General features: G+C 44.8%; 1 protein-coding gene across 1 annotated transcript in view; it reads left to right on the top strand.

The window, feature by feature from the left end:
* Nucleotides 1-266: 266 nt before the first annotated feature.
* Nucleotides 267-16,058, top strand: part of GHRHR (growth hormone releasing hormone receptor) — a 37,839-nt gene continuing 22,047 nt past the window's right edge. Inside the window, exons 1-2 of the mRNA XM_054990968.1 lie at nt 267-332; nt 14,372-14,480. Of these exons, the coding sequence (XP_054846943.1) occupies nt 267-332; nt 14,372-14,480 (175 nt within the window). The remainder of the gene's footprint in view (nt 333-14,371; nt 14,481-16,058) is intronic.

Consider the following 16,058-nt stretch of genomic DNA (forward strand, 5'->3'; position numbering starts at 1 on the left):
TTATTCATTTTGCATTTCGGTGGGATAACCGACCTCCCGCTCTTTGGTAGCAAAGGGCAAGTTTCTTAGAATATATTGTACTGAGAAGCAGGTAGAAGGGAAGTCAATCACAGCCCGGAGACTGGTTAATATCCAGTCCTTTCCCACCCTCTACACATACCCCCCTCCATAGTGTTGGTCATTTGTGAGCTTCAGAACAGCAACAGATAGGAGATCAGAGTGAAGAGGGTTTCATTTGGCGAGGCATGTTTCTCTGCTTCTGCGACATGAACTCCAGAAATCTCCTGGACTGCAGATTCTTCGTCTTCACCTTGCTGAGCCTTACGTCTCATGTAAGTAAAAAGACAGAAAGATCTTTTTTCTTCCTTTGCTGATCGGACCACGTCTACTCAGAGCAGTTGCTCCGACACATGTATAACAATCTCCCTTCTCTCTTTCGTTTTGAGTTTGATACTGTCGATTCCGCAGAAGATGATCAGAGAGGGGCAGATCTTAGCAGAGACGCATGGTAGGATCCCCCCACCCTCAATCAAAGTTGTGCTACTTAATTATCAATGTTTTATGTGACTGGGAGATCGATTGTATATTCCCAGAAGTGCTAGAGAAAAGGGTAACCCACTGGAAAAAAAAAACTTCAAAGGTTGTTTTGGTATAATGGAGGAAGAGTGGCTGGAAAACATTGCCAGGTGACAGTAATTTGATGGTAAGCCTCCTTGAGAATTGTATCTAGAAAGGCAGTTATACATTTTAATATTGGTTAAATCAAAGAAGAAGTGTGTGTGTTGGGGGGGGGGAATCACCAATCGCATATGCAGATCTGACCTAGATTTTTTTTGTACTGCGGTAATACTGTTTGAAAGAGATGAAACGATTTTGGAAGAAAGATATCCTCCTAATCTTCAGATGTAATTGCTCCTAACGCTGTAGATCCAGAGGAGTTAGCCATGTTAGTCTATAGTAGCAAAAATAGAAAAGAGTCCAGTAGCTCCTTTAAGACTAACCAACTTTACTGTAGCATAAGCTTTCGAGAATCACTGTTCTCTTCGTCAGATGCATGGAGGGAAGAGAAGAGAACTGTGATTCTCGGAAGCTTATGCTACAGTAAAGTTGGTTAGTCTTAAAGGTGCTACTGGACTCTTTTCTATTTTTCCTGACACTGTAGAATGTGGTGGAGTAATGGATGGGGGGCGGGGGGAGGGGGAGATGAAGTTGATCTTTACAATGACCAATTGCCTTAAAGTTTATTACCAGACCTTGAGATTTGACTTGCTTGAAGCATGCCTTAGAACAGAAGTTCATAAAGGGCAATTTTAGTGTTCAAAGACAGACTTGAAATTTTGCCCAGTGTTAAGTTTGTATTACATTTTCTTTGATTTCTTATTTTGACATGTCTTCTTCCCCAGGTATAATGCAAGCTGGGTTCCCCTTGAATATTTGGTGGTGGAGAGTGCCCTCAAGTCAGAGTTGACATATGGCGACCCCTGGTGGGGTTTTCATGGCAAGAGACTAAAATATTTAGCCACTTGAATTTTCAGTTAGAAAACCTAGTGATTTGGGGAGGATAGATTTTTTCCCCCGTGGAAAAAGCTCTAGGTTGTGTGAACACCCATTCTTTCTCGGGCATCCTTTCGCACTGTTGTTTTTTTGATGACTGATACTTAAGCACATCAGAAGAGCTTTGCTTGCTCAAACTAAAGATTCATTTTCTCCAGCATTCTGTTTCCCACAGCAGTTGGCCACAGCTCCCTTCGTCAGATGCATCAACAGAGAGCTGTGGTTCTCAAAAGCTTACGCTACAAATAAGTTGTTAATCTTAAAGGAGCTACTGGACTCTTTACTATTTTGCAACTACAGACTAACATGGCTAACTCCTCTGGATCTATCCCCCATTGTGTGACTCCTGTAGCTGATATATAGAAATACTCTGGTTCTGCACATAGAATCATAGGGTTGGAAGGGACCTCTAGGGTCATCTAGTCCAACCCCCTACACAATGCAGGAAATTCACAACTATCTCCCTGCCCCACACCCCAGCAACCCCTGCTCCATGCCCAGAAGATGGCAAAACACCATCAGGATCTCTAGACAAACTGGCCTGGGGAAAATTGCTACCTAACCCCAAGGTGGTGATCGGCCTTAGGCATTAGAGATAAACAACATGAAGGTTGTTTATCTATAATACCTAATATCCATTGACAGATCTATCTGCCATGAATTCATCTAATCTCCCTTTAAAGCCTTTCAGATGTACCATGTGGCAGTGAATTCCATAAGTCGATTTTGCAGTTCATTAAGGAAGATTTTCCTTTGTCTTCTCTCATCCTACAAAATCGCCTTTCCTTCTTTCAAAATCTTTTCTCTCCTGCCTGGACTGTCAGTGTGGTGAAATCGTCAGCAGCATGTCAGAGCAGAACTGGAAAGATATGGACTTAAATCTCCACTCTGCAGTGAAGCTCAATAGGTGACCCTGGGCAAGTCAGTTTCTCTCTCTGCCTGACCTGCCTTCCAAGATTGTTGTGAGAATATAACGAAAGTGGAGAAATCCATATACATTGCCCGTGATCCTTAGAGGAAGGGCAGGATTAGGATGTGATAAAGAGATCAAGTAATTAGTTACATGGAATGATCTCATACAATCAGGGATTATGTAGTGGCTCGGATGATGTTGTAACTAGAGATGGGCACGAATCAAATTACAACCCAAAAAAATGCACGAACCAGGCCGGTTCGTGGTTCACAAACCAGTGGTTCGTGGAAGCTCGTTTCCGTGAACTTCCACGAATTGGTCTACTGGTTCGTTTGGGTCGTATTAAAGGATCATATAATCTTTTCCTGCTGCTTGTAAGCAGCAGGTCCCTTTAAACTATCAGCTGGCAGGCAGCAGGGGGGATCCCCCCTCGCCACCTGACAGCTGATAGTTTAAAGGGACCTGCCACTTGCAAGCGGTGGCCATTTGAGGGGCAGTAAGGCTGTTTTCGGCCTCCTCTGATGCCCTGAGGACCCATGCAGTAGCGGAAGAGTCAAAAAACGGCCTTCCCACCCCTCACGAGAGGAGAGGAGGACGCCGCGGGCCCACAGGGCAAGGTAAGGCTGGGGCTGGGGCTTGGGGGGGTTGGGGGCTGGGGGTTGGGCAGTTTAAAGTGCCCTGCTGCTTGCAAGCAGCAGGTCCCTTTAAACTATCAGCTGGCAAGTGGCAGGGAGGAGACCCCCTGCCGCCTGCCAGCTGATAGTTTAAAGGGACCTGCCACTTGCAAGGCAGGAAAGGGCCCTCTAAAATGTGAAATGCCCCTTTCCCTGCCACTGCTAAGCAGCCAGAAAGGGGCATTTAAATCCCACGAACCACAAACTGGTTCGTAAACTTGCCCCAGCTCGTGCCAGTTCGTGGTCCCTGGTTCGTGAAAACCCACGAACCTCATGGTTCGGGTTTTTTTTGTGGTTCGTGCCCATCTCTAGTCATAACTGGGCATCTGATATGATGTCACCATAAATTAGTAAACAAGATTATGCAGATCATCATGACTCAATAGAGTTAAACATGTGATGGTGTTACTAAAGGAACTGTGAATGAGGACAAGAGAAAGCTATTTAAGTGAATGAATGAACATTTTCACAATATGCCCAAAAAACATTTGCAACATGCCAAAAAACAGCTACGGCATGCCATGGAGGAAGATCTTTACCTTTCTGGTGTCCTCAGAAGAACTGTATCTGTAGGCATTTATTTCACTCAAATTAAGGAAGTCCTAGTCAAAGGGCCAACTCTATTCTCAGCACTGTGATGCAGAGAAGTCTTGGTGGACTGCGTTAAGAAGAAGCGCTGTGGGATCAGGCTGCTAATCTCTCTTGGCCTCCATTCTGTTTCACACAGTGGCCAATCATTTGTCCTGGAGGCCAATAGAGAAGCCTTCTCCTGATGCTGCCTTCTAGCTAGGGTTACCAGGCCCCCTTACCCTCCTAGCAGGAGAAGGGACCTGGAAATCACCTGTGAGGATGTCTTTGTGTGTGTACAGATGCGTGCGTGCTCCCAGGGCGGTGCAATGATGTCACTTCCAGGAAATGATGTCATTGTGCAGGGAGCGGGAATGCTCCCGTGCTTTGCAGCAGGCTGATTTGAGCCCCAAACAGGCCTCATTTGGCCCATTTGGGGCCCAAATTGTCCTGCTGCAAAATGCAGGAGTGTTCCCAGGATGGCACAATGACATTACTCCTAGGAGTAACGTCGTTACACCACCCTGGGAGCATACTCTGGAGGCCTATTCCTCGGCCTTTTCCCCCGGCCGGAAAGATGAGTGGTGGCAGGAGGTGGAGAGTGGGGGTGGGGATCCCTTGCCTCCACCGGGGGAACTGGGAACCCTACTTCTAGCACCGTATTTCAAAGGTTTGCTGCCTCTTAATACAGATGTTTCCTTTACTCATCAGTGGACCTCTTCTCCATCAATCTGCTTACTCCCCCCCCCCCATCCAGCTACCAATACTCGGCCATCACTATATCTACTGGTAGTGAATTCCAGTTTAATTACTCATTTTGTTGAGGGTTGTACACTTGGGTGAGTAGTTCCAACTTGTGAATTTGTAGCATGCATGTAAGTGTAGGAGAGAAGGGGGTTCTCATTTTGCCTGAACACCACAGCTCCTTCCCTTCCTTTACAGATGTGGAAAGTCAGTTGATCAGAGAAGGGGTGTGATGTATTTGATCACATCCCTCCCCCATTCATTAGTAACATGAATCAGCTTGCTTTGATTTCGTCCAGCTGGGAGTTCTGATCCTTTTGTAATGATGACAAGAATCGATCTCGTACAAATCGATCAAGGGAACGGAGAGTTAGAAAACTCCCTGGAGGTGTTTTGCTTAAAGTGGCCGTAATAAATATCTTCGCGGCATATTTAGAGCTTTGCGACTTGGGCTTTGATTGGAGACGATCGAACTACATGTGGAGTGGGCTGAGATTGGATAGTCAGGACATTGGCTGTCCTGCTGGGAGGACACCAATTTCTGCAGCATCCCTGTGGCGCATAAACATGTGCTCGGCTGTCTATCACTGTTCAAATATATATTGAAGTCTTCTGTCCAGAGACTGGCCTGCTTCAGTGATGCAAAAGGCTTTGGAGGGCCTTTAGATCAGGGATGAGCGACCTTTTATAATGAAAGAGCCCCAAAATGTCAAATTTCAGTGCAAAAGATCGACAAAGAACCAGTCCAAGAGAGCCTGGTTGCATTACTGAATAACGTTACAGATATCCCCTTAATTGTAGCGATTTTAAAATTTTTAACATATAATATTTATTGTTTTTAATATCGTAAACTGCTTCAGGCCTCGTTCGTGGGAGAGGAGGTATGAAAATCAAATCAAATCAAATCAAATCAAATCAAATCAAATCAAATCAAATCAAATCAAATCAAATCAAATCAAATCAAATCAAATCAAATCAAATCAAATCAATGACACATTGAATAAATATCTGTAAAGTTTCTGCAACCTATGTGCTGGCTGTCAGCAAGTCCTTTGTTAGGAAGAGAGACATATGTGGTCTTACAAGAAATAATAAGTGCACTCAATAATAAATAAAGAGATAGATAAACAAATGTAAACTGGTGTGGGATTTTGCCCTTGCATCAAAGTTAACATATTGGAGGCTAGCAAACTCTGCGAATATATTTGTAGAAAAAGGGTTGTTTATAATGTGCTGTAATGACAAATTTTATAACTTACAACCTTCCGCCCTGTTTGGATTAATATAACGGAGTTCTATGGTCAAATTAAATCTTTAGTATCAAAAAAAAGAAGGAAAAAATGTACTCAGCAGTGCCCTACACCTCTGTAAGTCACTGGGAAAAATCCATGCCTGGTTTGAACTTGGATGTCTTGTGACCGCTGGTTCACCTCTGTCATTCTCCTTCCTGTAAAGCATTGCTAAGAAAATCTTTAGTCCCACAAAAATCTTTGCTTGCCATTCCCTTAACATACTGGTTGTTCCAACTTCCCACATATACTTAAAATATACCCTTAACTTAAAGATTTTATTTTATTTTTTAAAAAGAGCCACATTTAGTTCTACTCTAAGCCATATTTGACTCTAGAGCCAGAGGTTGCAAACCTCTGCTTTAGCTCAGGCTCTCACATTGAAATCCTAAGCAGAGTTTCCAAGGTCTAGGCCCATTGATTTCAATGGGCTTAGACTGGAGTAACTCTGCTTAGGATTTCACTGTCGGCCTCCTTCATTAGTATAAATTGCTACAGATAAACTGGTCAGTGCTAGGCTGGGAAATTTTTTGGGGAGCCCTGCAGAGTAATACATTAATTATGTACCCCGCAAGATGTCCCATGTAGAAAGGGGGACATGATTTATAATCTCTGTCTTCATAGCAATGAAGATTCCCTCCCATTAGTATAAATTACCAAAGGCTCTTTACCACTTGCTGCATTCAATAACCTCTCCTGACTTGCTTTAAAAGCCCAGAGGGTGTTTGTTCCAAGGATACTAACTCAATCATCAGGCAAACGTACCTTGATAGGACTCCTGTGTCTTATACACAAGACAAACTTTTGATTGAGTCGCCTCTAGGGCTCATTTTGAGGGGGAACGCACAGGAGCACAGTTCTGGCAGTTCCCCAAAGAGGTCACATGACAAGTGACCCCGCCCACCTGAATCTCAGCCATTTTGGCCTGTTTCGGCCTGGATTGGGGCTGAAACAACCTGGATTGGGCCTCTGATAGGTGATGGATCACTCTCCCGCTCAGCAGCGGCCCAATCCTGACCATTTTGGGCCCCTTTTCGGCCATTTTCAGCCCCCTTTTGCCATTTTGGGCCCAATTTCGGCCCTGAATAGCCAGGATTGGGTCCAAAACAGCCAGGATAGGTGATGTCAGGGGGTGTGGCGTATGCAAATCAGCCATGCTAATGACACACTTCCAGTGATGTCAAGGGGCATGGCATATACTAATGAGTTATGCTAATGAGTTTCTCCAGCTCTTTTTCTACGAAATGACCCCTGGTCGCCTCCGTGTTGGGTTGCAGATTGCATTGGCCATGAACTAAACCATCTAGTAGAAATGAGGCACGTCTCCCTTGAGGTCACATCTGGGTTGTTACAATGTCCTTCTTGTCGAACACGCAACCACTCACAGTTCAGGCCCTCTTTGCACCTTGTGTAGTGGGGTTCCTCATTTAAATGAATGGCAGCAAATAGAGTTGCCAGCCTCCAGGTAGTGACTGGAGATCTCCCGGAATTACAACTGGTCTCCAGGCCACAGAGATCAGTTCACCTGGAGAAAATGGCTACTTGGGGGGGGGGGGGGGTGGACTCTATGGAATTATGCCATGCCAAGGTCCTTTCCCTCCCCAAACACCACTTTCTCCAGCTTTCTCCAGGTTTCACCCCCCAGATCTCTAGGAATTTCCCAACTTGGAGCTGGCAACCCTAAAGAGAGTACACTTCTTGCTCTTTACACTTGCCCAGCCAATGGCGTATGCTCAAGAAGCAATTGCAAGAAATAATCACAAGATTAGCAAATGCTGAAGGCATATAGAGTCTCAACTTAAAAACCTCAAACATCAGTTTTCTATGTATGCCTTAAAAATGAATCTGGCAACAGACGGCTGATGGAGGGAGAGGGTTGGCAGCTGTGAAAAAAGATGTTCTTAAACTTGCAAAGAGATTCGTCTGAGTTCATGGCATTTTGAGTTGCCGCAGGAAACAGTTTTCTTGGCTAAGGATGTTTCTGAACGCTTCTACATTCAAATTTCTCCGACGTTGTTAATGACTGGCGCTACCTGATCTTGTTTCTGAAACAGAACCAATATATTAGGAATTGATCATCGTTCTGCTCTTCGTTTCTGAATAATGTTGTATATTTTGTTCACGGCCTGGATTTTAATTCTTTCTGCTTCGTGCTTTCCCTCCACTTTATGCGCGTTAATAAAATAGGGGATGAGGGGGAACCACACCCAAACAAATCCAGGCTCATTGTGATTGCACATACGGTTGCACGAAGATTCTTTTGGTGATGCACTTGTCCACTTTCATGCTCATCGACAAGACATGATTTCAGGGCAGGTTTGGGGGGGCTGGGCAGAGAGTGCTCAGGGACACCCCCATGCCCCCACCTGCCTGTGCATCCTTCCTTTGCCCATTTGCAAGCTCTCCCACCATGTGCAATCAATTGCCCACACTGCCTACACGCCCTTCCTCCAATGGTTCTGGGTGGTGGGTGCAGCCAGGAGTGCCACTGTCACAGCCTCCAGGAATGCCGATGCTTTGCGCACCACCCACATGTCCTTCTCCAGCAGCCCTAGACAGCATATATAGCTGGGTGTGAGTGCAAGCATCAGAGAAGGTGCCTGAGCGTCCTTCCTTTGCCACTCACAAAGTCACAGCTGACTGTACTGCCTGCATGCCCTTTCCCTGAGGGTGCTGGGTGGTGGGTGCAGCTGGGAGTGCCGTGGCCATGGCCACCGGGAACGCTGATGCTTTCTGTGCCACCCACATGCCCTTCCGCAGCAGTGCCAGGCAGCATATGTAGCTGAGAGCAGAGGTGCCAAAGCGCTCCCAAGCAGGCCGTGGAAGAGTGTGAGTGCAAGCATCAGAGGAGATATCTATGCATCCTTCCTTTTCCTACTCATAAACTCTCCCACCATGTGCAGTCAACTTCCTGTCATTTAGAGCAGTCCCTCAAATAGAACAGGTTTCCTAGGGAGGTGGGGGGCTCTCCTTCTTTGGAGGTTTTTAAACAGAGGCTAGATGGCCATCTGACAGCAATGCTCAATCTGTGAAAAAAACCCTCGGATCTTTACCAAATTGGTGATATGAGACTGACAGTGAAATCCTAAACAGTTACCCCAGTCTAAGCCAATTGAAATCAATGGGCTTAGCTTGGAGTAAATCTGCTTAGTAGAGATGGGCACAAATAGGAAAAAAACTGAACCATGCGGTTTGCGGTTTATCAAATTTCATGAACCCCGAACCCTGAACTTTCATGAACCTACTCCTGGTTTGCAAATTGGTTCTTTTGGTTCGTCAAAACGTCACATCCAGGTCAGAAAACAATCACTTCCGGGTCAGCAGAAGGTCTGCAGGAAGTCCATCCCCTGTTGCCTAGGAAACTGATTGATTGGCACCAGGCTGTCTGCAGTGATGAACCAAAAAACAAACCAAACGAACCAGCCTAAAAGTTCATGGCGGTTCGTCAGAAATGGGATCTGATGAACCGTGAACCACGAACCGGCCTGGTTGGTGCTTAATTTTGGTTCGTATTTCGGTTCGTGCCCATCTCTACTCCTTAGGATTTCACTGTGAATGTTGGAAATGCTTGGATGCTAGGAGTGATGAGCCGTTGATAAAGTCTGGATTACGAAATGGGAGACAGGAATGTTGGCAATGCCCGTTAGGTTCCACCCTACAACAGCAAGATAATAAACAGGAATATTGCTATTCCTTTGGAAGAATCCACTCCTGTCAGCAGCATATTTATCTGCAAAAACGAAAGAACAGTGATTAAGATAATGAAGAACAGAATGGTACTTGCTTATTTACCTCGGTGAATTCCTTTGTGATATTTTCTCACTAACTGGATTTATGGACATTGTGCCAAAAAGAAACTGTTTCTTCTTTATGTGAACCATTGTGTTTACCTAGTTACGAGTCATAAGTGTATGTTTATATTGTATGTATTGATAGTAAGGGTTTTGTGTAATGTATAGATATTTATTATATTTATTGGCAACTTATATAACACATTTGCAGCTCTGTGCACTTTAAGAAAATAGAAAAGAAAAAGAAAAAATATATTTATTAATACATTTTGTACAAGTTGTGTTTTTCCTCCGGTATGTAGCATTTGAATCTGTGAACCTAGTCAGAGGGAGGGCAGGAAGGGTTACATCAGTGCTTAGTTCTTGTGGCTCCTTCTAACATGCCCAGGGTAATGCCAATCGCCACTTTGGGGTCATAGATCCAGAGGAGTTAGCCATGTTCATCTGTAGTAGCAAAATAGAAAAGAGTCCAGTAGCACCTTTAAGACTAACCAACTTTACTGTAGCATAAGCTTCCGAGAAACACAGTTCTCTTCGTCAGATGCATCTGTGGTTCTCGAAAGCTTATGCTTCAGTAAAGTTGGTTAGTCTTAAAGGTGCTACTGGACTCTTCCACTTTGGGGTCAGGAAGCAATTTTTCTGAGGTCAGTTTGGTTAGGGATCCTGACGGTGTTTTGCCATCTTCTGGGTATGCAGTAAGGATCACTGTGTGTGTGTGTCAGGGGGTGAGGTAACTGTGAATTTCCTGCATTGTTCAGAGGGTTGGACTAGATGACCTGGAGGTCCCTTCCAACCCTATGATTCTACGAATTTCCCATACTGCCTGCAGACCCTTTCCTCGATGGTGCTAAGTGCTGGGTACAGCTAGGAGTGCCCCTGCCACAGCCACAAAGAATGCTGATTCTTTGTGCACCACCCATGTGCCCTTCTGCAGCAGCACTAGGCAGTACATGTAGCTGGCTGCAGAGGTGACAAAGCACCCACATGCGGGCAGTAGCTGGGTGTGAGTGCAAGCATCAGAGAAGATGCCTGTGCGCCCTTGCTTTGCTACTCGCAAAGTCACAGCTGAGTGTACCACCTGCATGCCCTTTCCCTGAGGGTGCTGGGTGGTGGAGAAGCTGGGAATGCTGCCGCCATGGCCACCAGGAACGCTGATGCTTTCTGTGCCACCCACATGCCCTTCTGCAGCAGTGCCAGGCAGCATATGTAGCTGAGAGCAGAGGTGCCAAAGCGCTCACAGTGGAAGGGTGTGAGCGCAGACATCAGAGGAGATGCTTGAGCAGGGAGTCGGCAGCAGGGGGCCCCACCAGAAGCCACAGGTCCTGGCAGCTGCCCCAACTCGCCATGTACTGATACCAGCCCTGCCTGATTTTCTGTATGGTTCTCTCAAGTTTCTTGTGTCATTTATCTTAGAGCCAAGCTGCAAGTGATGAATGACACTTGCCTGGCAAGTGAACAGACTCACTTGTATTCCTCCCTGTTCACTTGCCATTCACTTGCTCTCCACTTGATCAAGTGGCACACAAGTGAATGGCAAGTGAACAGGGAGGAATACACTTGATCTCCACTTGATCAAGTGGCGCACAAGTGAATGGCAAGTGAACAGGGAGGAATACACGTGAGTCTGTTCACTTGCCAGGCAAGTGTCATTCGTCACTTGTAGCTTGGCTCTTTGTCTGCAGGGACCCACGTGTGATTCAGTGAAACACCACACAGAGAAAATCTTCACACAATCATGCTGCGATCACATCAGGACTGTGTTTGCTGTGTTGTGTAGCAATGCGCAGGATTCCAAAACAAGAAAGGACTCAAGTAAGGGAAATCAGCTCATTCATCAGGCACTTGGGCCAGTTTATTCATTGAGCAGAGCCAAAGGAGAATGCTTTTCCTGATAAATAAGTCATATGTTGGCCCCAGAGACCTAATTAAAGAATTCCATAGTTGGGCTGTTAGTAGAGTTTATCGTTTGCAGTGAAAGCATGGTTATGCTGGCTGGTGTGTGTGCAGGAGAGAAAATAACAAAGTATACACTTGTTTAAATTTAGAAAGGAAATGAGAATTCTTTATTGTAGGAACTCCATACTCTGATAGGAAAGGAGGAGAGATGGATCCTATCTAACTAACTAATCTAAGGATGGGCATGGATGCTAAGACAAGTTCTGCATCCATGCTTCCAAGATGGAGAGGAGAGAGGAGGAGATGGTGACTGTCAGGAAAAGGAGGAGGAGATGGGAGGATGTCATGAGGAAGAAGTCCTGAGAATAGCAATCTACACATCAAAGGATAGTCAGAGCAGTAAACAGTAAACAGATGCCCTGACCTCACTGTCTTTCTAACTCTTTGGTTTGTCCCCTTCTGAAACCTGAGGAAAGGGACAGCGCTCAGTGCTCCTCTTCTAACATTTCTTTTATTGTACTGCATCAGCTGGCATGTTTGAATTCTCCTCCACAAAGCACAGACATGCCTCCATTTATGCAGAAAACTAGCTTGTCAGGGAATCCGTTTAGCTCAGCCTTTTCTCTACCTTGCTAGTTTTCTGTATGCATCTAGTTTGGGGAGGGATTCAGAGGGAGAGCTCTGATAAAGGCAGCAGCTAAGGGGAGTTGGACGAGGGCCAGAAGAATGAGGGACAGGGATTGTAGAGATAAGGAACATCATGCTGATCTGAAATAGCCAACTGAACCCTTGGCTTCATTGGGCCTCTGCTATAGTGTCAAATTAATGTGAATGGGAAAAGTACACGCGAGAGAATCATTGTGTTCTGTACTCGGCATGAGGCAAAATAATCCATAAACATATCTTGAAACCGTGCTGAATATTTATCCCACTGGTGTGGAAATGAGCTGGCCAGAATCGAGCTGGCCACCTGTTCAGTGGGTCGATTTCACCGTGTTTTGATCTTTCTGGGTTTCATTTGGTGTGTTTTTTTAACGAGAGAACAAATCAATGAGTTGTGACACCAGCCATGAATAGGGAAAAGAAGCCGAAGCAAAGAGCAGAAGCTAAAAGCGGAGTGTGCTGCTGTGTATTAGAGAGCATGATGGGGGAAATGACTCCAAAATCCGAGTTCTGTTCCCAAGTTACAGAGAACACACATAGAATCCATGTATAGTGTACACTTTTCTCTGTTCACGTTACAGTGAATGCACGTACATCTTATCTGTATATGTACACATCTAGATGGGTAGCCATGTTAATCTGTCTGTAGCAGTAGACAGGAACAAGAGTTCTGTAGCACTTATAACACTAACAAAATTTGTGGTAGGGTATGAGCTTTTGTGAGTCACAGCTCACTTCTTCAGATACCAGATGGGGCAGCCTAGAAAACCTAGCATGGGGAGACAGAAGGGGTTGTTTGGGTTGAGTTTGTGTGTGGGGGGGGGTTCTCCCCATCCCCACTTTTTTCATCCTTGCTGAGACCGAAGGGGTTCCTGGAGAATGGGAACAGTGGGGCATTTTGTTCAAAGGAGAGGTGATGGGATCCAACTCATTCTGTGCCCCCCTCCAATTTATTCAGAACTAGCTTGATACCCGTGCATCGCCTCTGAAATTAACTACTTTAAATCCAGTTACCGTCTTTCTTCAACTGTCTGCAGTTTCCTTGACCTGATTTTTACCTCAAAACACAGAGTTCCACAGCTGACCAATCAGAGGGGGGGGGGTGCAAGCAGGCAGGAGCCTGCCAGCCACACAGGAAAGCCAGGCCCCACAGGGAGATTGGCAATTCTGGTGAACTTTGAGAGGAAGACTGGGAGGTGCATTTTACCTCAGGACACATTCAATGACTCCCAATAGCAACTGCATACCATTTAGAATGTTGAGGTGAGGACCAATCAGGCTGCATATGCAAATGTCCTTGAAAGGCTGGCCCTATCAGGGAAAAGTGGCCAAGCTGGCAGTGGACGGGCCTGCCAACCACACAGGAAAGCTATATCCCTATGGGAAAACACATTATACCCCTTTTGACCCCCTTAGAGAGCGAATTTCTTAAAATCCCTTCTTAGTTGGTGTTTACATCATGAAAGAAATGTTCTCCCCAAAGATATATAGATGTCTCTCAGGGTGTATGTGTGGGTGCCATTTTCAGAACTTTTTGGAAAACATTGTAGGCCTGGTTTATTTGCAAGGGCCTTTTAATGGAATTTAAACTGCAGGCATTTTCTTGGGGAGGATGATAAATGGTGTTTTACTTTATTTTGCATGTAAGTTAAATAATGATTCATTGTTAATATAGAAAAAGGGACAGTGAACTGACATGGGATGAGCAGAGGAGAAGGTGTTAGTTTAATTATATTTCCTCAGGTAGGTTACATTCTGCGATATGGATGAAATGTTCTCTGGTTGCTGTTTTAATTTTATCAAAATTGTGTTTGCAATGTGCTGTCAAATCACCTCCAAACTATGGTGATCCTATGAATGAAAGACCTCCACAACACCCTATCATTAACAGACATGCTCAGATCCTGCAAACTGGAGGACGTGGATTCTTTTATTAAGCCAAGTCGTCTCATTTTAGGTCTTCCTCTTTTCCTACTGCCTTCCACTTTCCCTAGCATTATTGACTTTTCCAGTGAGCCTTGAAAACTCCAGCAGGGTCACCATAAATCATCTAGGACTTAGTGACACCTTCTACCACCACTTGTCTTCTCATGATATGACCAAAGTTCCATAGTCTCAGTTTTGTCATTTTAGCTTCTAAGGAGAATTCAGGCTGGAATTCATCTGGAACCCACTTTTTTTGTCTTTTTGTTATCAAATTAAATGTATAAAAATATTGGGGGGTGGGAGAGCAAGATTGCATAAATACCGCATAAATACCACTGAGGACCCTTTTTTTAGGAACTTGGAAATGGACACATCCAGCCAGAGTGCGATCCCATCACAGAGTGGAAGAGGAATGAAAGCGATTGCCTGCGAGAGATCCAACAGCACAGAAATGAAACGGCAGGTACTTTGGAAGCGGGGGTGGGGTGGGGTTCCCATTGTGATCACTGTTGAAATTGTGCTTTTGCACAGCTGTGATGGAGGAAAGGGGGCAACAGTGTGTGTGGGGTTGCAATAAGCAATGTGTTATTCCTGCATGTTCCCGTGCCACTTATCGCTGCTGCCATAGCAGAACCCCTTTCTCGCAGCACGTTGTAGAAGCGGCCAGTGGCCATAATCCGGGTGGTTTGACAGCTTGTTTACTATAAAGGTGTACCCTAATGGTATAATCCTTGAATATGATTTAGAAGTCATAGGTGGTATGCAACGGGGCTGTCAGGCTACACGGTCTTTGCCCTGTGAAAGGAGTATAACTCCTGCACTTTGGCCGTTTTGCTGCCTCTGACTCTCAGGGCCAAGCTACAAGTGACGAATGACACTTGAACTGCAAGTGGATTGAATGGAGGGCAAGTGAACAGGGAGAAATACACTTGCCGTTCAAGTGTCATTCGTCACTTGTAGCTTGGCCCTGAGAGTGAAGCTACAAGTGACACCTGACACAGGTTGGACACTTGTCAGCTTCCCTCAAGTTTTTTTTTAATTTTTTTTTAATATTTCAGAATAAAAGGGGTAAGATAAAAAGAAGGGGAGATACAGAATAAAAGGGTACAGAAAAAGAAGGGGAGATACAGGGTCAAAGGAACAGTAAGATTTTGCACTACACGAGTTATTAAAATACAGAGCACACAAAACATATCTTAAGCAGTTAATCAACGTTGAAGTGAAGAATACATATACTATTCCAGCTATTGTATCTTTTCACATTTACCTTCCCAAACTAAATACATCATGCAATCTACCTCGTCATTAATATTCGACCATTTCCATCTTATCATAGCCTTGTATTCAATATTTAACAATATATCAGTATATAATCTTATTCGGATTTCTAAAACTTAAACAGGGATACACAAAGAAAGAAGGGGGGGGGGAGTTAGTAAAGTAAAAAAAAAAATTGCGACTTATCGCTACAAGAGTTCTTGGAATACAGAATGCTCAAAAACCTAATCTTTTCCGATATTTATCCACATAGTAATAAAAATTGCAACTATTAAGTCCCATTACTATATGCTACGCCTCCTCATTCCATTATTGCTGCACTATTTCATCTTATCTCTATGTAACTGATTAATAAAGCAATCCTCTCTACATATCCTTAACTTTATCAATGTTTCCATATATACAAACTATTTTAGCAATTAAATATTTGGTAGCTTCCCTCAAGTTTTGATGGGAAATGTAGGAGTCCTGGTCTTGCAGCTTGGCTCTCCATTTAATTGAAGTTTACAGAGCGACAGTCTATGGGAGGGCGAACGTGTGGTCGGGAGGGGAGTGCAGGCATCGGGCTCTCACCAGGCGCCCTCCTTCCCCTCCGCTCTGTGTGTGTGTGTGTGGGGGGGGGGGGGTTCTGTAAACTTCAATTAAATGGAGAGCCAAGCTGCAAGACCAGGACGCCTACATTTCCCATCAAAACTTGAGGGAAGCTGACAAGTGTCCAACCTGTGTCACGCATCACTTGTAGCTTGGTTCTGAGCTCGCTGTA

Source organism: Eublepharis macularius, chromosome 11 (genome assembly GCF_028583425.1).
Source record: "Eublepharis macularius isolate TG4126 chromosome 11, MPM_Emac_v1.0, whole genome shotgun sequence".
Taxonomy (NCBI): Eukaryota; Metazoa; Chordata; class Lepidosauria; order Squamata; family Eublepharidae; genus Eublepharis; species Eublepharis macularius.